Here is a 23,380-nt window from a genome sequence, read left to right as displayed (position 1 = left end):
TCTTAACTGGAACATTACAATACACGTTTACATGCGCACCCACGCACACACATACTATGCACAAGTAACAAGCACACACACCTAGCGTCTCGAGCGTCTGGTTCAACCTAGTTTCCCCGAGGCAAACTAATAAACTGCGCCTTAACTCTCATTACGTTCAGTGGCTTCGGTTCATACTTTATTTCAAAGTCCCTTAATTTAGATAGCAATCACTTATTTCGTTTCAGCATAAGCAACCGCGCACCGAGCTCTTTTGTGAAGTTGCGATCGCTGCTAATTCTTCAAGAGCTGCAGCAAAAGAAAAGAAGTTACAATTAGAATATACGAAAATTGTTCTCTGAGTTTCTCTACATGACACCACTGACCGCGAACCTCTAGGACTAAGAGTTTTCCGAAAATAGAATTAGCAATCACAGACAGATCATGTAGACTCCCTTTGTGTGTGTGTATGTATGTATGTATGTATGTATCTATGTATATATATATATATATATATATATATATATATATATATATATATATATATATATATATATATATATATATATATATATATATAATATAGTGTGCGTGTCCTTGTGCAAGGACGAAAGGACGATCACGTACCAATTATCATGCTCTCTCGGCGCAGTTTGTTACATAGTGCCTTGTTTTTTACTCGTCCCTTCCGCAGCTTCGTTTTAAGAACTTCCTCAATAGAGCCTCTTTAGCTGCTGTGTCGGCTCGATAGGTAACGTTGGGGGCATGAACTGCCTTTTTTCCGCAATGTGTGCGCCGTCAAGGAAGTAACAATGACTGTTGTAGCAGAAGGCGCAAACGTTCGTGTACACCACAGTTTCGCCGCGTGTCAATGTTACCGGGGAGGCCCTCGTAACTGGATAGCTGTGGCGACAATAAAATAATAATACGATGATGTACCCAGGGGCATTTGCAGTTTTAAAGAATCAGTAACGATGTCCATTCCTATATATTTGTCCTATCAATGTTGCTACAGCTACGCTGTTGGAAGAGAAGTAAATGTTTCCGTAGCACTCATCTTGCTTTTGTTTTTTAGGTCAAAAGCCGCAGTGACGCGACATGACTAGCGCATCCAAAAGCGATCAAAATAAGTGCTGCTTTGTGTTGGGCCTTTTGGTATTAGAACTTTGATAAATTTTTTAGCTCCCTCAGGGGCATCTGCGTCAGAAGCGTTTGGTGTGTTGCGACACCACGTATCCGAGCACGCGAGGGTTGGACCAACCCGCGTCTAACCGCGCGCGTCTTAACCGTGTCCGAAGAAAATGGGATCCTGGAGGTTGAGTTAATGCCCGGTGTTTGGACCTTTACGGCCTCTCGGCGGCGGCAACATACTTCTTTGGCCTCGGCTTCACGTAGACGGCACGCCCGGAGTAACCCATCCAGGGAAAATCGGTAGTTGCCCTTTCCTGTCTATCTCTCTGAACTTCGTCTTTCTCTCTGACTTCCAACCTTTCCTGTATCCTCCTCTCTTCCTCTTACTTCCGATTTCCAGGCAGCAAGGGTTAACCTGGTGTAGTCTATCCAATCTAGGATATGTTGTATTACGTTAGAGTAGCTACGTACAGCTGGCGTCTCCGTTTTCTTCGTGTCTCGCAGCGTCCCCTTGTTTGGCTCGGTGGTGGGTAGCTGGCGTAGTTACTAAAATAAAATAAGGTATTGATAACTTTTAGTACCTCTCCCCGACTGCCTTATCGCCCTCTTTCGGAAAGAAGGCGCACCGAATAAACTTTCAAATTTGTTGCCCAATGCAAGGAATCCTTTCTGGACTACCACATGATACATAGTCAATGCCCCGAAAAAACAGTAAGAACCCTTTCACCATTCACTGTTGCGAAAGTTCTTACCGACGTGCAGGGTCCAAGATACACTAAGGAGGAAAGTGAAAAGTAGAAGGCAGGGAGGTTAACCAGAATAACGTCCGGTTGGCTGCCCTGCACCGGGGGAATGGGAAAGGGGAAAACAAAGATCAAAGGGAGAGAGAGAAGGGAAGGAAATAGGAAAATTGCGGTGAGTTCGCTGACGCGTGTGGCCTTACAGAAATTGCATTAATAGTTAAAGATGGTCGCACAAGCCCGTCGTCCTTTAGAAGAACAAAAGCGCCTTCACCGCTTTATGGGCCGAAGGGCGACGGGGGCTGTGTTCCAGCAGCACCTGCACAGAAAGCGGCCGATTGTCCAGTTTTTGGAAAGCTTTGGCAAGTTCTTGTCTCTCTGGGGTGTATCCTGGACAGTGACACAGCAGGTGGTCGATGTTTTCTTCGGTGCCACAGACCTCGCATGCTGCACGGTCAGTCACTTCAATTAATGTAGAGTATGCTTTTGTGAAGGCAACTCCTAACCAAAGGCGACAAAGAAGCGTAGCTTCACGTTGAGGAAGTTCGAGTAGAGGTCAGAGTTGCAAAGAGCGATTTAGTCGTTGCAGTCATGTAAGTCGTAAGTTTAGCGAGTTTCCCGGATACCATATCACTAAAATGGCTAGCGTGATTTACTGCTTGAATTATTCTGGCTTTTGGTGATGCCGAAGTCACAGTAACCCTACATTTCTTCATGAACACATCTACGGGAGTGGTATCAGATGCTGATCTCTTGAATCTGAGTGAAGAACTGTTCGAATTATGGAAGCAGCAGGACGTTGTCAGAGTACAAAGAATAACGATTAAACGCGACAACAAAGAAATCCCTACAAAACATCTAATTCTCACCTTTGCTACAACTGTACCGCCAGAATCTCTCAATACATGCTATACAGAAACACGAGTGAGACCATCCATTCCAAATCCACATAGATGTTTCAAATGTCAAAGATTTGGGCATGGCTCACAAGCTGCCGAGGTCGTCTCACTTGTGCAAAATGTGGTGAGCAAGAGCACGCTTCCGACAACTGCAATGGCACGTGCGCTCCATTGTGCGAACTGCGACGGTGATCATGCTACATATTCCCGATTATGTCCGACGTGGAAAAAGGAAAACGGTATTATCACACTGATAGTTAAAGAGAACATATTATTTCAAGACGCGTGGAAACTTGTTTCACTCGTTCATAACGCAGGGTATGCTGGCGCGGTGCGAAGGGGGCAACACCGCAAGAGACTCCGGCGTCTGCCCGGCTCACAAAGAGTGCGGCCTTGGCGACAGCAGCCAGCGCTGCTTCGCCTTCACTGAAAGAGGGCCCATCGACCTCAGGGTTGGTAGGCTCCAAGGCTTCACCTGTTCAGGCAATGCCTTCCCGACGAACACGCCGCTCACAAAAGCGAACGTCCAGTGCCTCTCATAAGGCAATGGACACCACTCCAAGCCAGACGGTGCAGCCAGCACTGAATGACTGCCATGAGTCTCAGGACCGCGGCCATAAAGACAAACTCCGCATTAAGGGGAACGGGAAAGGGCGTGTAACCTAAACAATTTTTCCTCGCTAATCCCAGATCATACACACTTCTTTTAATATGGAGACAAATATTACAGTGGAACGTCAGGGGACTTCTACGTAACCTCTATGATGTCAAGGAACTCCTGCGTAAATATAATCCAAAGGTGCTGTGCGTCCAAGAGACCCATTTAAAACTTGCACAGACGGGCTTTCTACCACAATTTAAAATTTTACGCAAAGATGGTGACGATGCGCTCGCTTCGTCCGGTGGTTTCGCAATTGTAGTTCATAAGCGTGTATCATGTCAGGCCTTAGAACTCCGAACGCCTCTTGAGGCAGTTGCGGTTCGAGCCTTTTTGTTTGGAAAACTCGTTACAATCGCTTCTATCTACACACCGCCCCACTATAGATTCCAAAGAACAGAATTTATTAGTCTAATTGGTGAGCTGCCTTAGCCTTCCGCACTAGTTTGGGACTTCATCGCCCAGAATACTCTCTGGGGAGACTCTTGATGTGATGCCATAGAACATTTCCATGTTTCTTCATGCGCATGCTTATTAAATAAAAAGGAGCCGACATTCTATAGTACAGCACATGACACGTACTCTGCGATAGATTTAGCTATCTGCTCTGACACACTTCTGCTATGCCTAAAATGTGACGAAGTTAAAAGCCCATATGGGAGTGGTCATTTTCTCCATCTGCCCCAAAATTTTAGGAGAAACTTAATTCCTCCCACATACCTCTCAATGGAAAGTTGCACCCACGGATTGGAAAAAAAAAATTGAGGGAATCACCTATATGCAACGAAACGCTTTTAAAGATTTTAGTGTGAACTATTCTATTGCTTATTTTATCGCTTTTATAACTGACGCTGCGGTAGAGTGCACTCCGCAAACGAAGGGGACTGCAAAAAAGAGGCACGTGCAGTGGTGGAATGAACAATGCAAGAATGCGTGTAAGGAGCAAAACAAAGCATGGTGTTTGCTACGTCGTTCTTCAACGCCAGAAAAGCTCATAAACTTCAAGCAAGTGAAATCCCAAGGCAGACGAACGCTACGTATTGCTAAAAGATAAAGCTGGGAAAAATACGTCACCAGCATAAATTCCTATATGCAAGAAGCCAAAGTCTGAAAGAGGCTAAGAAAATTAATTAGTCCACAAACTTACTTTATGCCTTTGGTCGATGATCAAGGCTTCAGCCTTCAAGACCAGGTAAATACTCTCGGACATTTCGAGCGTGTGTGTAGCTCTGCGAACTACTCACAGTCATTCCAGAAACATAAGCAGATAGCAGAAAGTAAGGCACTGAACCGTAAATGAAGGGGGACTGAACAGTACAACCATTATTTTAGCATTGCAGAGTTCGAAGCTTCTTTGAACGGCTGTGCAAAATCTGCACCAGGAGGTGATAGTCATGTACATAATGGTAAAACATCTTCACTCTGACATGCAGGTGGCTCTGTTGTCTCTTTTCAACATTACCTGGGCAACAGGAGGCATTCCATTGACATTGAAAGAGGCGATTGTCGTACCTGTCTTCAAGCAAGGTAAAGATCCACCCTCTGTAGCAAGCTGCCGGCCCATAGCACTCACAAGTTGTTTATGTAAACTCTTTGAAAAAATAATAATTTCCGGATTTTACAGTTCCTTGATTCAAACATGCGCCTTGACCCATATCAGTTTGGTTTTTATAGAAGGCCGATGGATGACAGACAACGTCATTCACATTGAAAAATATATTCGCGACGCTTTCATACACAAACAGTTCTTTCTTTCCGTGTTCTTGGACATGGAAAATGATTACGATAGCACGTGACGGTATGGAATACTACGTGATCTATCGGAAATGGGCATCCGCGCAAGAATGCTTGATGTAATCGAAAGTTATTGATCAAATCGCACATTCCGTGTCAGAATCGGTACTGTACCCTCGAGACCATTTATACAGGAAACTGGGTATCGCTTTGTGGCGTGCTTAGTTGGACACTCTTTATCATAAAAATAAATTCCTTGCGTTCATAAATATCGCGTAGTATATTTTATTTGGTATACGTTGATGACGTTCAGATTGGATTTAATTCATGTACATACCGAGACAGGTACAGCTTTTTCTAAAGAAGGTGTCTAAGTGGGCCGTTGAAAATGGTTTTAAGCTCTATGCCAACAAGAGAACCTGCGTTATTTTCATACAAGAGAGAGGCCTCATAGCCAATCCTGATGTAGAACTTCAGGGGCAGCACATACCTATGAGCACAGAACACACATTTTTACGCATAATTTTAGACACGAAATGAACCTTTATTTTAAACATAAGTACCTTAGAAATAAACGCCTAAAAACCATGAACATTCCTAAAATTCTGTCACACAACGTGGGGCAGTGATAGGAAGTGCATAATGAACATTTACGAGAGCCTTTTTCGAACACGCTACTACGGGGCCATAGTTTATCAGTTGGCTACTCCTAGCGCCTTAAAGAGGCTGGATCTTGTCCACCACGAAGGTATCCGCCTGGCAACCGGTGCGTTCAGGACAAGTCCTGTAGAGAGTCTTTAAGTTGAACCAAATGTGTGGGCGCTTCATATTCAGCGGCCGTACTCAAGTTTTATGTACTTTGTGAAAGTAAAAGCAGACCGCGAACATCCCTCTTAAGCAAGTGTAAACAACATGGCATCTGCAACTTTCTTTAATAATCGACCGGCAGTTAGAGAACTATTCTCACTGCGTGTACGGAAACTTAGTCAAGAAATGGATGTTCCACTTTTTGAAAATCCTCTAATCGCTCTTGTCACAATCAAAGAGCAGCCATTGCCACCGGGGCAATGGCAGTTCGTTGATTGCGATACATCATTTGTTGAAGTAACAAAGAACGCTCCCCAGGTGCACATTCAAATGCACTCTCTTGAAGTTCAGTCGAAGTATTCTTGCCAGGAGTTTTCCACAGATGCCGCAAAGTCGCATGCCGGCGTTGTATGCAGCCGTCGGCCCCTCATTTTCAGAATCTAACGTCCTGCATTCGAAAACAAGCATCTTCTCTGCTGAAGCATATGCTGTACTGACAGCTGTTAAACATATATAGAATACAAAAGTGCAAAATGCTATTATATTCACAGGCTCTCTTAGTGTCGTAAAATCTCTAGTGTCACTCCAGAAACACAACAATCCGGTACTCAACGAGCTACATTCACTCCTGTGCACAGTATATACATCTACTGAGCACGTTATGATATGAGGGGTGTTTGGTCTCAGGTGCACTGAGGACTTGCTTGCAGATGAAATTGCCATGTGAATCCATTGCAACGAACTCTCTTCCGTAAATATGCCAGCCACAGACGTAAAGCCGTTTTTGAGCAAAGAACTTATAAGGCATTGGCCACAGAAGTGGCACACCAAAACCTCCACTTAAATTAATGTAATCAAGCCACATTTAGGAAATTTGCCACCAATAACAAAAATACGGCGAATAGAGATATTTTTAGGTCGTCTTAGGATAGGTCATACGTATGGCACACACTCTTATCTGTTTACCAGTAGTGAACCTCCCATATGCTCAGATGTGGGCTAGACACTAACCGTCTTTTATGTCTTGCTGGAGGGTAGAGAAATGGAAACTTAAAGGAAAAAACACTTCCCTTTAGCCTACCGACAGAATATTCTTTTTCATCCCGCAATGTTACTATGTGCTGACCCGTTTTCTGACAGAAAATCAATCTTTAACTTTGTGCAAGTTGTTAATTCATTGCAAGTTATAGGCTCAAGGATTTCGTAGCACAGCACCTTGCCAGAGGCTGCTGCTGCGGTAGTAGCATATTGTAAAGCACGTTCCTACAGGCCCTTGCATTTGGGGGCCTCATTGAGGCAGTAGTGCTAGTGGCATTTATATATTTTAGTATCTTATTCCATCAGAGCATATCTTTTCGATTCATAGCACATATGACAAGTCATTGTGACCATTTTAATACGTATATATTTATTTTACTACTGTTTTAGGCTCTCATATATATCCACATTGCATTGTAATAGCTAACCACGATGCCATTTGTCATTAATTGCATCATTGAGTGCATTACAACATTGATTGGCGCTCCTTGGCCGTAAACATAAGACATCACATATTGTCATCATCATCATCATCATCATCATCATCATCATATTTAGCACCAGTTGACGGACGAAAGGGAGGCATAGATACTCCTATGTACTTAAATTAGCCTGACTTTCAAACAATAGTTTTCGCAGTTGTAGATTTGTGATAAATTCAGAAATCTCCGAGCTCGCACGCCAGGGTGCGAGAGAATCTCATGTTGAATACCAATGGTGGAGTCGGAGCAAGTTTTTCTGCTCGTTTCGGAGCAAGTTTGTTCCAATGACTGAGTAAGAGCGGGAGTAAAATGTTCCAATGAGAGAGTCGGAGTGGATTCAGAGCGGGAGTCATTCCGTGGAGCAGAAAAAGATGCTGCGCCACAATCGGCGGAGTGGACCGGAACTCTGCGTGACGTATTTCCTTTACCACGTTTGTCGGCTGGGAGGCGCCACCGGTCACGACTCGCGAGGAAGCAAAAGCTGCTGCACGCTTGGCGAGATATCCATTCCGCACTTTAAAGAAAACGACAGGTGAACGGCGCTGAAGAGACAAGTGACCGGTGCGGCCGGTGCGGCGGTGGTGGGAGCAAACAGCGGAAGGAAGTGACAACACGCAAGGTATCCTGGGTAACTCGGCGATACAAGTTCCGTTTCCGCCTTGCTCCGGCGGCGCAGGTTGTGTTCCACTCGCGGATTTGGAGGCGTTGCTCTGCGCCAGAGTCGCGTGCTCGCTCGCGGAGTCCGTCGGCTGCTCCGACTCCGCCATTGGAATTCAACATCACACAGGAAGCGAGCCCTGCCGACTCACTCAGCTGTCAGCCTCATTTCAATGGCACCAGCTGACGTACGGTTTGCACATGGGAACTGGCGGGAGAGAGGTCGAAAGGGGGCGGCGCTAACAGGCCGCACTTCAGGCTCTCGTGGAGGTTGCTGCCGAGCGATCGATTGTGTTATGGATAACTGAGTTCTGAGGCGACGCCCTTACTTTCTATCATGGTTCTCAGTGATGCGGTTACAGTCCTGCTAATCGTCGGGTTGAGTGCGTGCACTGCTCACTCTCTCCCTCCCTCTTTTTATAATCCTCTTTACTCACTGTAGGGTAGCAAACCTGGAGTCCGTCTAGTTGATTTACCTACATTTGCTCTGATCGCGCCCGCCATGACCCCTCACAGCACCGTCAGACGAAAATTGCACAGTGACGAAGTAAAACACAAACGAGGTCGCAACCTTGACTGATCGCTTTGGTTATCGCTTCGCGTGACGTAAAATCGAGTGGTGTGCCTCTTAAAGCAGCGGGCTTTCCTCAGGGTCTCGGGGAACGTCCTTGCTGCCCATCTTATGAACGCACTGGCGTATAATAAAGCAGGGGACACGCGTACCGTATAATGAACAAGTTTCTCCGGTCCCGGCCACTTACTTTTGTCTTACTCACGTCCGTAAGCTGAAAGCTACGCCCTCGTGGAAATAATTGATCGAGAACACTGCTAATAAATGAGACATATTTGCTTTGCGCGGGGTCGCAAGGTGAGATGAGTCCAGCGGAACTGGGGCGCGGGAGACCAGCCTCTGAACGCACATCGCAAAGTACGTACCTAATTCGCCAGATGGTGAAGGCTTGCTCTTCCACACCACGTCGACGACGAGCACGGTATTCAAGCGCAGCTTGGCTACCTTCTACCGCCACAGTTTCATGTGAAATAAAAAGACTGAGATTTAAATTTTTTATTCTATTTTCGGTGCCAAAATGAACCTGTATCGTTGACCATTTGTCTCGTCTCGTATATTGTTTCCTGGAGACGGAATGGTTGATTTCAACAGGTTCTGTGTGTACGATTCTTCAGAATCCTTCTATTTCTCAGTAAATGTTTCTCCTGGCATCATTTTGGTGCAATTGTGGCTGAATAGATGATATTGAAAGCCATAAATTCATCAATGGAAAAACCGGAACCGGTACATTTTAAATAGAGTAATCTCTGAATGCGCGAAAATCAAACGAAAGAAAGTCTGTTACTCCCATAACCGTGTAATCATTCTCAAAAGGCCGGATTGCTTGTGCTAAAGAAACGCATCGCTACACAATGTCATTTAGCTTTGTTTACCTGTAGTCTCGCTTCGTGCTTTAAATCACAGTTTATGCATCAAGCTTTTCTTTTTTCTGGTGATTGGACGTGTTTAGCGTGTTTATCGTATTTCCTTGTTTGATTTTCTTGGCTGTGCGCACTAACATGCATCTGTTTCGATAGTACATTGCACCTAATAGTCAGGGCTGTCCTTCTGAACATGGAGCCCGTAATAATGACTGCACTTTTAATTAGTCTAAGTTGAATGCTTTCGCTAGGCTAGCACTTTATTTGGCGTGTAAAAACTGGATTAGGATCACCACTTTGGTTATTTCTCTTTGTGAAATACACTAAAATTAGAAGGATGTTAGAAGTTAGAAGGAAAGATCAGCACGGTTTGTGGTAGTAAACGCTCCGCCCCCTTTGTCAATGTGCGTTTCCTACAGCAAATATTAAAAGAAAGGGTCCTAAGGATTGTAGTACATGATAACAAAAATATCTAAGTAATTTACGCTCTTGACAGTCATGCGGGTGACTAAGCTTTCGTGTAGTAGTTTACGACGCTATATGAATTGGCGGGAAAATGTCGCAGAAAATGGCAAGTTTATATTCACATTGGGATTTCTATTTCTTTTTCTATAGCGAACAAAAATAAATATCTGTAAAAGTTCTATGCTCTTGCCCCTCATGTTCTTGATAGCAATGCACCCGACAAACTTTGAGTTTATTATGGTAACCTCTAATCTACCGCTGATCGATTCGGCTGAGGCTCCGTGACGAAGATCACGAAGAGGCATTCCTATCTTTTCGCATCTCCGCTTTCCATAAAAGTTAGTTCCTAGACCTCTACCGAGTTAGTAAGCTCATAAGTTTCACCACATACGAACATGTGCTTCTTGTGGTGTCTTCATATTTATTGAAAGTCTCGCGCTTCGGTCGTTCCCCAGATGCCCAATATGACCTGATTTTCCTGCCACGTTTTGGCTTTCAATAACCTTGAAGGGTGATCTTACATTTTGTTCTAATCGTGAGACAAGTTGATGGCGAAGTTGTTTTGCTACTGAGCTCGAGGTCGCCCGCTTTACGCCTCCCAGCCTGACCGCAATTCTGCACAGGATGACCGAAGTGTGGCTGAGTCTGATGTTACAAAGATTTATCTGCCACTCTGCTGCATTCGCAATTAGCAAGTAACAGATGTGTCGAATTCTGTGCTCTCGGTGGGTCACTAGCTGTGCACTGATGTTCCATACAGAGCTGGTGAACTTCTTTCGGCATGGAACGTTTCAAGTATACGAGCGTTTTTCTTCTTTCATGTGCCCAAGAAGTTACCGGAATATTTACTTCGAATAAATAAATAAATAAATAAATAAATAAATAAATAAATAAATAAATAAATTATGGGGTTTTACGTACCAGAAATACTTTCTGATTATGAGGCACGCCGCAGCAGGGGACTCCGGAAATTTCGACCACTTGGGGTTCTTTAACGTGCACCTAAATCTAAGCACATGGGTGTTTTCGCATTTCACCCCCATCGAAATGCAGCCACCGTGGCCAAAATAAATAAATACGGCATGACGCAGATAACCTCACCATGCGTGCCATGCGGTCGCGCATTACGCACTGTTTAGGGTTCGGCCAACTTTGCTATGACACTGTCGACAGGGCCGTCCCATTGCACTGTTGTACTATATCCAAAACCCGTTCGGCGTATTGGTCGTGGGATCGAATCCCGGCCACGGCGGCCGCATTTCGATGGGGGCGAAATGCGAAAACACCCGTGTACTTAGATTTAGGTGCACGTTAAAGAACCCCAGGTGGTAGAAATTTCCGGAGTCCCCCACTACGGCATGCCTCATAATCAGAAAGTGGTTTTGGCACGTAAAATCCCATAATTTTTTTTCCCGTGTATTCGGCGACAAACTGACCGAACAGTCTCGCGACACCTCGCGAAAGAAGCCAGAAAAAACTTCGCTTTTCGCTTAAAATAAAGCTTCCCTGCACCTACGGCACTGCCGCTTAGTAACGTCTACTCAAGAATTGGTAGCTTTGCAAAAATAAGTGAATAGAATGGAATAGATATCAATATATAAATAAATATAAATTAATACATAGCGCGCGCAAACCCCATAAACCCAATAACGTTCGGAGCATGCGCAGTGATAAAAACCTTATTTGTTCACGTACGTAATGCGTTTACGTCAGGGTGCAAACGCTACTGTAAAACGGGCTACTGTCGCCGTCACCATCGTTGTTTTCTCTCTCTCTCTCTCTCACACACACACACACACACACACACACACACACACACACACACACACACACACACACACACACACACACACACACACACACGCACGCACGCACGCACGCACGCACGCACGCACGCACGCACGCACGCACGCACGCACGCACGCACGCACGCACGCACGCACACACACACACACACACACACACACACACACACACACACACACACACACACACACACACACACACACACACACACACACACACACACACACACACACACACACACACACACACACACACACACACACACACACACACACACACACACACACACACGCGCACACGCGCGCGCACCCACACGCGCACACGCGCACGCACACGCGCACGCGCACACACGCACGCACACACGCGCACGCGCACACGCACGCGCACAGACACCCACGCACACACGCACGCACACACACGCGCACACACGCACGCATACACGCATGCGCACACACGCGCACACACGCACACGCACGCACACGCACGCGCACGCACACGCACGCACACACGCGCACATGCGCACGCACACGCACGCACGCGCACACGCACGCACGCACGCACGCGCGCACACGCACGCGCACGCACACGCACGCACACACGCGCACATACGCACGCACACGCACGCACGCGCACACGCACGCACGCACGCACGCGCACACGCGCACACGCACACGCACGCACACACACGCGAGCGCATTTGAAAGATTCAGTTTGTTCAGGTGGAATATATGAGGAAGCGGACATTACTTGCACGAAAAATATAAGTGACCATGTAGCTAACTTATATATATATATATATATATATATATATATATATATATATATATATATATATATATATATATAACAGCAAGAGGCATACGGCGGGAAGCACCTCATCATTTCTGCTATATTTGCCTTGATTGTACTCTACGCCGTTGTACTTGTGCTTCTTTCTGCATGGTTTCGCTATATAAATGCTGCCATATGCGGTTAAAGGGGATCTGAGAACTGCTCTCTTGCTAACTGATTGGAGAAAGGTAATGTCTAGGTGAGTGCTTGTATTCGAAATTTTGAACACACGCGCACACGCACGCACACGCGCACACACACACGCGCACACACACACGCACACACACACGCGCGCGCACGAGCGCCTTTGAAAGATACTGCAATTCAGTTTAAAAGATTATGGGGCTTTACGTGCCAAAACCATCAATTCAGTTTGTTCAGGTGGAATATATGAGGAAGCGGGCATTACTTGCACGAAAAATATAAGTGGCCATGTAGCTAACTTAGAAGATGTACTAGTACGGTTTCTAAATATACCCTTGAAGTTGTGACGTTAAAACTGAGACGTAGTGAAGTCATATCTCCTTAGCAGCAATCCTAAGATTAGCATCACTTTCGAGCCATATGTCCCCAAAATGTGCTGGGCATCATCGATGCAGTTATTGTTCTTCTAAACTGTAAGAGGGAGCTTCTTTTGAAACTGTTAGTAGGAACGCCATTGTATTTGGTACTACCGTAAAAAGCCCGCACATAATATTGGCCCGCATATATTGAGAGGCGAGATACGAAGAATTGCGAAAAGCGAAAAAAAAAAGATTCATGCGTATGTAATATACGAGTGAGGTAAAGACGGCGAGAACGCTTACTTACTTTGGGCTTGTCCCATTCTTCGGCGCCCAAAAGTTCTTTAGCATTCTGCTTCACACAAAAAGGGCTTCCTTTTGTCGTCACCAACTGCGAATGGTGCTATCGGTCACGACGAACTGCCTCCCGACGGTAAAGTTGCCAATGTTCTCTGCAGGTGAAATCGCCTTGCTCTTGAAGGCAGCTGATCGTACGGCGTTCGTGGTCCTCACATTTTGCTTCTTCACCACTGCGGAATAAGCAAATGCAATGTCGTGAAAGCTTGCTTTTCACGTAGTTAGAACGTTAGCTCATGCGCTGCTGAGGTGCGCACTTGCTGTGGTTGTAGGTTATGGCAGCCAAACCCACACCATCTCTATATGGCGTCTTGTATACACTAGAGGATTATGAGGATGATTGTAGCCGCGCAGCAATAGCGAAATTAGAACTTTGATCCCAATACGTGTCGTTTACGTTCGTTGTCTTCGGACATACGGATGCACCTCGCGCCTGGGTTACCACGACGTGAACAGACCATGTTGTACCGTCTCTGGCTAGGCGCTGCCTTTAAGAACTCACATGCTTTCCTCTTTGGAATGGCCAACAGCCCCACGTGCGACACATGCAACAGCGAAGAGATGCTCACACACATTATCTGTGTCTGCCCACGATATAGTGCCCAGAGACAAGTGATGTGCAGATTACTGGACCAGTTGGACAATCGACCACTATCAGGACTGAAAGCTTTAGGTCAGTGCTCTGAAAGAACATCCGCGTTGAAGGCCTCACTCCCGTTATTGAGGTTCCTGCGGTCTCTAAGCTCCCTGTCTTTCCTCCCCTTTGTCGCCCCCCCCCCCTTTGCGGTCTACAGGGCTTAACGATAGACCTTAAGAACACCATCCCCTACCGCTCTATGTACGCGCATTGTTAGTGCTCGTCTCGTTTTTTCTCTATCTCCCCCTTCCACTCTCTTTCTCTTTGTATCCCCCTTAACCCTTCCCCCCGTGCAGGGTAGCCAACCGGAACTACCTCTGGTTAACCTCCCTGCCTTCCTCTGTATTCCCGCCCTCTCTCTTGAGCCCAATTTTCTGGCTGAAATTTTGACTTGCGTCTGCATATAACACGAGGCGGAAATTTGGAACACTAATAAGTGGAAAAAATACTCGTATTTAGACGGGGTTATTGTGATGAATTTTAGAGATGGATATGTGGAAATTGTTGCTAGTCTTGCTATTTCCGCTAAGCTGACATGACTTCACACCTGCTCAATTTTATAATTTAAACCTGCAACATACAGTGACAAACACAAGGTTAGTTAGTGAAAGTTTTCAATTACACTTGCGTGAACATTGCGAGTTTCCGCGAAAATATTGTCACACTTTTCATGATAACCCATCTGAACGGGACGAAATGTACTTCCGATACTATTTAAAAAAAAATTATAATTAAACAAAAATTAGGATAAACGTAAATCGCATAACTTTCTTGTTGTTTAGAAGGCACATAGAAGTTACTGTAAAATACTGTAGAAACGACTAAAGTAAACAAATGCAGAATATGCTCGTAGGAGAGAAATAAAGCCATTAACGAAAATAGTACACGGTAAAATATAAATAGCTGCTTCTACAAGGTAAAGTGTGTACAGAACGCTGTCTCAATGAACGGCAAGAAGGACTTTGAGGAGTGAAAACACACATTCTTAAAAGAGAACATTGTACATATATCATCTCATGTGCGAAATGCTTTATTAGCTACTCTGCTTAATTGTTTGCAGGGGTAGCGGCACCTTGTGATGCATGTATAGCATCGTAATGTTATCTTTTACTGTGAATAAAGCTCCGCCCTTTACACATTTCCAAACTGGGTGTTTCAATTACAGCGCCACCTGTATTTATTTTAATTATTCAGTGATGTTTAACACTAGCATGAAGAGATAATCTTATCATCACCTTGAGGCCAAAACAGTGCTCTTCCTTGAGTTAGGAAATAGAAGCGATTTATCTGGCTCTGAAGTGCATCACGAACAGCAACAACAGAAATCAATTTGAAGAGTTCAATAATAAAAAGAAACGCTTACTTACCCTTTCTATAAGCAAGCTTTTCAGGCTTTTGTAAGTTTCTAGCTGTGCCTTTAAATTACTCTTGTATTGCCATTCATTTCCTCCCTTGACGCATTGGTGCGGCCTGCTGCCTTGTGAACTTTTTAGTTAATTGGGAATAACGCAACAATTCTTTTATTAGATCACAATTCATCCATCGGAGTTCATGCTGAACGCACTAGCACTAAACATATTGCACGTCATTGTTGCTTGTGTGTGAAATCAAAGAATCAAGCAGGCAGACAAACGAAGAGCAGACAGATCAACAAAGCGTCAGGCCGGCAAACGAAATGAATAAAATAAGAGCCGAGCAAAGAAACGTGGATGGGCTTGTTGCAGTTTGGCCCGTGTTGTCGACTTCGTTAGTTTTTGTTTCTTCCTTTTTGCTTGGCTCTTCTTCTTGATTGAAGGAGCGTTCTTCGGGCTTAGACCTGCATATACACAGTGAAAGAAGCACACGTAAAAGAAACGTTACATCTAGCTGCGCTACTAGCACATTCAAATTTTGTTTTTTTTCAAGACGAGTGTCCCAAAATGAACTGACATATGACTGCAGATTACGTAGCGTGGTCGAACGCACTTCATTGAAAGAAAAGCTTTAGCTGCCATGCGTTAGCTGCGGGGCGCCTGAAAAAAGTATTAAATAAGTTTCCTCATGTCATTATAAAGCAATAATTCAATAGTTTTTCCGACAACGGGCAAGAAGAATGGCGATAACGGTGCCTTGTCGAGAACTTCGTTTCATTCGATATTACATACAATGCAAGACGTTATTCGAGGCTAAAGTGGGGTCTCCGCGATAGTTTGTTGTGCATGAAGCATTCCAAAGATACAGACCGCTGCGCAGTTTCATCTCTCCTGGCACAAGAAAAAACTATCTCAATAAAACTTGCGAACTCATTACATAATAGAAATGCATGCGGTAATAAATTCTGTTGTGACAGTGGCAATTTGTTTTGGCGTTGCACGTAAAATTTAGGAAAGTCGTCTAGAAAGCACGCTAGCCACAAAGGGAGAGGAGTGTTTTCAGCGCTTAGTTAAGTGAACGCGGTTTATCCATCAGTCGTGCTTGTGCTTGGCCTGTGCGTACACCCATGGGAATGGCTCTTCGCAAGAAACGTGGTAGCCTTGCAATTAAGGCCGGTAATTGATCCGCCTCAGTTTCTCTTGTAATATCATATATTTATTTAACGACACGTCCATTCTCTTAGTAATGCTAGACAGCCTGAAACTTTCTTGCACACTATGGATGGATGCAAACAACTTTATGGAAAATCCGGCAAAGTTTAACGACCCAGGCTCAGGTCTCGCATGAGGGGCCTTCGAGGCCTTGCCTCTTCGCCACCTCTTGGGCACGCTGGACTGCCCATTTTTCTGTCTTGAGCTTGGAGCTGCGCCGAGTGGCGGCACACTTCGACGGAAGGGCCTCCGGAGCTACTGCCATTTTAGCTGATATAACAGGACACCCCCACAACATGTGTGAGAGTGTCGCTCTAGTTACCTGACATAACTTGCAAAGAGCACTCGGGTATTGCGTGGGGAAAATGTGCCACAATCACGCCGGACTGGGGAAGGTGTGTGTCTGCAGTTGTCGCCAGACGACTGCCTGGCGACGTCTCAGTTTGGGGTGAAGTGGAGGCATATATCCGTGTGCCTAACTGGTAGTGCTTGGCGACGTCGTTGTATCTGACTAAGCGTGCCCTCGTGTTTCGCGCCAGAAGGCCCGAACTCGAAAATGAGGTCTCCGACTCTGCACGGGGGTCATTCCTCGCGCAGAGCGGTGCGCTACCTCCTTCAAGTTAGGGGGGACCCTTGTTGGGGGGGGGGGGGGGCGACGTGCGTTGGGAACCACATGATTTATCGAAGTGCTGTCGACCAGCTTTTCTTCGGATCTGGAGAGCTTCGGAGGAAAGGCGCCCCTGCGCGTAGTTACGAACTGCGGATTGTGAGTCGCTAAGAGCTACCTCGCAGAGGGGGTCGCTAAGCGCAAGCGCTTCCGCTCTTTCTGGGTATTCCGTGCTCACACTATATGCGTGCGTAAGCCGAGAGTTGATATCACGACTACCATCATGAACTGGTGTTCTCGTGTGTATTCTACCGCTTCTACGAAGCGCGTAGTCCTCTTCCCACCAAACGAGCACAGCAGTGCCTTGGCACGAACCTGGCGTCGGCCCACGTTATGTTGGGGGTGCATGTTTCGTGGGATAGAGGCTGCTATCAGCGTGTCGCTTATGTCGGGTGGGATGGCCTGCTTGACGCGTGTTGGACGTGGTAATTGAAGCAGAGTTTCTGCGGGATGGTGCCGACCCATGGCTGTCAGGGACATGCGTTCGAGTTGCGAGGCTCTTTGCGCATCCACAATTTCCTCAAACGTGTTGTGTACCCCCAGCTGCAGCAGACGAGCTGTGCTCGTGGACTCCGGTAGGCCAAGGGCGATGTTGTAAGTGTTGCGTATAAGGGTGTTGAGTTTCTCCCTTTCGGTGACATTCCGGTTGTGAAAGACACCCACATATTCAATGTGACCGATTGCAAAGGAGTCTACGAGGCGCATGACGCTGTCCTCCTTCATACCCGTGTGCTTGTTTGTAATGCGTTTGATCAGGCGGATAGCCGCTGTAACCTTGCCTTGGATCTTGCGGATACCCGCCGTGGTTGCTCAGTGGCTATGGTGTTGGGCTGCTGAGCACAAGGTCGCGGGATCGAATCCCGGCCACGGCGGCCGCATTTCGATGGGGGCGAAATGCGAAAAACACCCGTGTGCTTAGATTTAGGTGCACGTTAAAGAACCCCAGGTGGTCAAAATTTCCGGAGTCCTCCACTACGGCGTGCCTCATAATCAGAAAGTGGTTTTGGCACGTAAAACCCCAAATATTATATCTTGCGGATAGCTTCTACGTTTGGCCCGTTGGCTGCTATATGCATGCCGACCATGCGTATCTTCGGGACAAACGCTTCTAGAAACACGATGTATTGTGGGCAGGCATGCGGAAAGTCTTTCTTCAGTAAAGGTATAAGTAGAGGAGATTAGGTAGGTTGCCGCATGCGCCTTACTCAACCAAGCGGTTTCGCCGAGAGCAAGCCTAACTACCACATCGGATAAGGACCGAATCTGGCTATATGCCAGCATGGCCAAGTAAGGCGAGACGTACGGATTATTCGCTCTGTACTTAAAGCAGAGAAACAAAATACACTTTATGTGGGGTCCTGCCCAAGCTATCGAGCTGAAAGGGACGTACGCACGTGATCGCAGTGCATTGGCTGAATAAGAATGCGCCATATATTGAATAGCATCCTCAGGCATGCAACTGGACACATTTCGTGCCTTTTTAGTCTTCTCCTCACATATCCGCCTTTTAAGGAGGATTTGCACAACCTGTACATTGCGGCTCTGGTGGCCAATTATCCAACACATTTTTTAATGTTAAAAACCTTCTTGCTACTGTGCCGATCTCATAAGCAGAGCGCGTGTATTACTTGCTATAGCAATTTACACCGTCTAGACTAACCGTGCCATCAGTTACATCAAACCGCGTGTTACGCTGTAAGCATATAGTGCAATAGTGAAGCAACCACTGTTTTTCTGCATGGTACAGGTAGGAAACCTGAGAGTGGTGTTGGGAAAGAAGCAGGCAGGAGCAGACCCTGCCAAAAGTATTTGCATTTGAAGACGAAAGTTAGTGTGTCGTTTATGCCAAGTACTGTTGCGGAGAATTAATAAAGGTAAAAATGAGACATCCACCGAGTCGTAGCAATTCCTACAAAGGAAACCCACACGGGTCCCTCAAAATGTGGAAAATGGAGAAAAAACCCTCGGCGATGAAGCACTTTCCTGTAAGCTCTCTATTTATGGAAGCAAATTATACACTTCACGTGAGGGCTCGTGAAATGTTCAGTGCTATTGCCGTGACGTCATCATCACAATTTCTGGGCAACCGTCGCAAGTTATTTTGCGGTGTGCCATACAAACAAAGCAGTCTCCATTATCGAAACACAGGTGGAGGAGCGCTAGTTTGGTAATATCAGGGCATAAACAGAAGCAAGTGCGTTTTCATGACATCTTCATATAAACTGTTCTCATGTTGGACAGACCAAACAATTGTCTGTGGTCTGGTATTCCTTAGAGGTGTTCAAGATGCACACATATCAGGATACCCTTGCACAACGCCTTTGGTGTCCGTTAATGTAGCCAAACAGCTAACTTTAGGATGTGGGAGTTTCATCGGCAAATCTTTATTTATGGCTTAAAACCCTTTGTACATTTTCTAGATCAGGAATTATTCCTCTGTATTACCGTTCTTTCCTAACAGGCTAAGCGACATGACCGAGAAACGAAAGCTGAGGGTCACAACTGCATCATCTGGGTGCCATAACGGCAATTTAGCGTTGTTTTATTGTCTACTCAGGCTCACGGCCCAGCATTCTCCCAATTTTCAGTTATGTTCCTTTTCATTGGATGAGCAAAGCGCGCGCATATACAACATAGTCAACTCAGCCACTCACTTAAACCTATCACTCGAATTACTCACGACGTTCACGACTTATTTCTCGAAGCATCGCCATCGGTGACTGCATTTACTGTGCCACGGTAACAATGTGCAGGCATAGGGTGTATGGTATTGTACAATGTGTAGATAGTGTGCCTGAGAAGAGAACATCCCTCCGCTCTCCCCCCCCCCCTTTCACAGAAGCACATTATTTGTGTCCCAGTCGCTAATTATTTCACCTTTTATTAACGCTTACACCACACCTGAGTTATCCAAAAAATTGTCTCTCTCACCAATTTGTTTGCCACATGACGGCAGGCCATATGTCGTTGGTATCACGCAGCTGCAGTTAACCACTTCTTTAAAACACTTGCTTCAAGCTGCTTAAAACGCCCTGTATATTCTGAGTCAGTGTATCGAACTTTAATCACGAGTGCCGCAAATACCATAGCTGCTTCCACACGGTGAATGGAATATTTGGTTAAATAAAGCCCGACTGCAATTTCTTAAGGACACCTGAAACGGGTGTTCGCGAATTTGAGTCAACTTTCTTGTGCACACCTGGCCGTCTAACTTCATAAGCTAGCTCTGTTTCTGCTTCATTCATTAAAATATTTATGTTACTTAATTCTCGTCCATGTTTGCAGATGTTGCATAACTGACGAGCTAAATATACCATTGTTATCCTGGTGCGCGTTTGTGGCAAAAAAAAAAAATGGTGCATGGCATGCCTGCGCTGTGTAGTTCACGATTTTTCCACAACTTGTACTTACTCCCTGAGAAGCACTGGTTTCCACACTTCACATATCTTCCTCTTCGGCTCGACAATGGTCGTGTAGTTGTTAGGCTGAAGGTAGATCACCCACGGCTCATCAAACGTGTACCGTGGCCACTTGCCACCTGTTAACGGCACCTTCGGTTTCCTGGGAGGAAAACAAGAGGGCTCTTCAAGAAGGAGCAATGCCGCATTGTGTTCTCTGTCAGGTATCTCTGCGGAAAAACCCTCTGTTGTGTTGTGTTTCAATATCACCGCCGCGGCTCTAGTCCTTGTTCAATGTTGTCATGCCACATCTACATTTCATTTGGCGCATTGAGCAGTCACTAAGCGATCAGGGTTTTCCTTATTGCATAAAGTTTGCCCGTTTATGGTACACATGGCTGCATTTTAGGAAGATCAATGTGAAAATGTGAGGCAAGTCGAGTTCCCGTCAGTATCCTTGCTTAATAAAGGCATCGTTGACGGAAAATTTTTTCTATACGAATCAAGCACGTCAATAAATTGGCGCACTTTAATGAAAAATGAAAGACGATACGCCCTGTACAACACAACCATTCGAAATTTATCTGCAGGATGAAATCTGACACAATATGCTCCATGTACTGGCGCGAAGTTGTAATGTTGCTGAAATATATGTTCAAAAGAGTGAAATGGCATTCTAACAACCGCCACAAACAACCAACAGGCGTCAGCCCTTTCTTTTGCATTGATGTATTTCATTGAGATGTCATCAGGCTCTCACAACTGTAGCTGCAGAGCCTGTGTCATTGGCACATAGCCACTCCGGGGGATCGGCCAAGATTTGGGCAGCCCAAAATAAATGAACATAATACTTACTTGACTTGAAGAAGGAAAGCCAGACAGGACGAGCTCTACTTCAAACAAAACTTTCTTTTGAGAAAAAGACGCCGTGTGGACTGATGAATAGGCATGTTTATTTGAGAATAAACTTCAGTTTGAAGGAACGCTCGTCTGGTGTGATTTTATTGTTGTGACCTCGGCTTTTGCGCTTGAAGTCAAGTGTGAATTCTTCCAAACTCGCACAAATTTCAGTTCTTGTAGAATGTTATATAAGATAAAGAAGTTAACCATTAGTTATAAATATGAACGTTAGAATCAATATAACCAACACTTGGTGGGCATAAAATACATGTACACACTCGACAACTTCAGAGTCCTTGTGGGGCGCAACGAATTTCAGTTCTTGAAAAATATGTTATACGATATAAGGAAGTTAACCATTGTTCATAAATAGGGACGTTAGAATCAAAATAACCAAAACTTGGTGGGCATAAAATACATGCACACACTCGACAACTTCAGACTCTTTGTGGGGCGCAACGCTTTAATCAAATTACCGAGGGCGGATGTGTGCGCGGCTAAACTCCACATGCGGTGCGCCCAGAAAGCAAAGGAGTCCACTACTTTCGCGGCTCCCTTGTTTCTAATGCCTCTGTGGGCATCTGTATGAATGTTAAGAAATTGATAGCGTGATTATATGTTATTAGCTCCTGCATTAGCTGATAGTTGACAAGCGTTCAGTGGGGAGCCCCACTGAAGACATCCAAACATCAACAAATGGCTACATCGGTGCCGTGAACGACCATGCCGATTCATAGCAGCTGAAGAAACCCAGTCCTTCCTATGGAAGGTCAAAATGTATATTGTGGAATTAATACTGTGTGCTCCTGCACATATTTAAGCAGCACCGGACATGCATGGCCGGGTTAATCAGGATATAAAAATTTATTTTGCTATAGAGCACCCTCACATCAGTGACAGTAACTCTAGTTCAAGGGCTCCGTAGCCCATTGAAGCAGATAGAAGTGAATGACATAACTCGTGCTCCAAAATTTGTCTTAGGCCTGCAAGAAACCATTGATTTGCAAGGAACATGATTACTTGTAACCCACTCCCATCTGTGAAGCGTTCACAGGCCTTGAGGGTACAATAAATGAAATGAGAGAAATGAAAATTTTTTATTTCTCGTTTTATTCCCTCGCGTGAAAACGCGCATTTGAACTAAACTTTTTATTCTTCTCAAGCAACGTCCAGTTTCATAGGTGCGGGTACCATCATATTTCATTGGGCACTTCTGTGCAATTTTCATTTCTCGTACGGCGTGGTAGCAACATAATTGGCCACTCACGGTGGTTTCGTCCTATAGCTGCGTGTTCTGCGTGCGCGTGCCAGCGCCTCACTGTTTCCGACCCGCCGCCGTGACTTGACGTTCCGCTGCTAAGCGCACGGTCGTGGTGGCAGCATTTTGATGGGGGCGACATGCGAAAATTCTCGTTTGCAATACACACATCGGGTGCACGTCAAACAACTCACGGTGATTAAAATTATTTCGGTGTCTCCGCTAAGCTGTTCATGATGTAATGTGGTTTTGGCAGGTAAAGCCCAGAAGATTTTTCAAAAGTATTTTTGTTTGTGATAGCAAGTGAGGTACGTCGCCTCATTTACATTGCTGGATGCGCCTGAAGTCCTGCTTGGAGAAAGCTTCGCACGGACGTGGTGGCACAGCCCATCGGCGAGCAGGCTCGCCCGTGCCTACGTGCCACGGTGCGCCGTGCTC

The 23,380-nt window shown here is 45.5% G+C and overlaps 1 protein-coding gene across 1 annotated transcript in view; it reads right to left on the bottom strand.

Annotated features, from left to right (window-relative positions):
* Nucleotides 1–23,380, bottom strand: part of LOC142582153 (uncharacterized) — a 41,219-nt gene that overhangs the window by 5,121 nt on the left and 12,718 nt on the right. The window contains exons 2-3 of the mRNA XM_075691549.1: nt 20,798–20,947; nt 15,806–15,971 (exon numbers count right to left, since the gene is read on the bottom strand). Coding sequence (XP_075547664.1) covers nt 15,806–15,971; nt 20,798–20,947 — 316 coding nt within the window. The remainder of the gene's footprint in view (nt 1–15,805; nt 15,972–20,797; nt 20,948–23,380) is intronic.

The sequence above is a fragment of the Dermacentor variabilis genome, chromosome 5, assembly GCF_050947875.1.
Source record: "Dermacentor variabilis isolate Ectoservices chromosome 5, ASM5094787v1, whole genome shotgun sequence".
NCBI lineage: Eukaryota > Metazoa > Arthropoda > Arachnida > Ixodida > Ixodidae > Dermacentor > Dermacentor variabilis.
The sequence above is the reverse complement of the archived record's forward strand: the minus strand, read 5'-3'. Positions and strand labels throughout refer to the sequence as shown.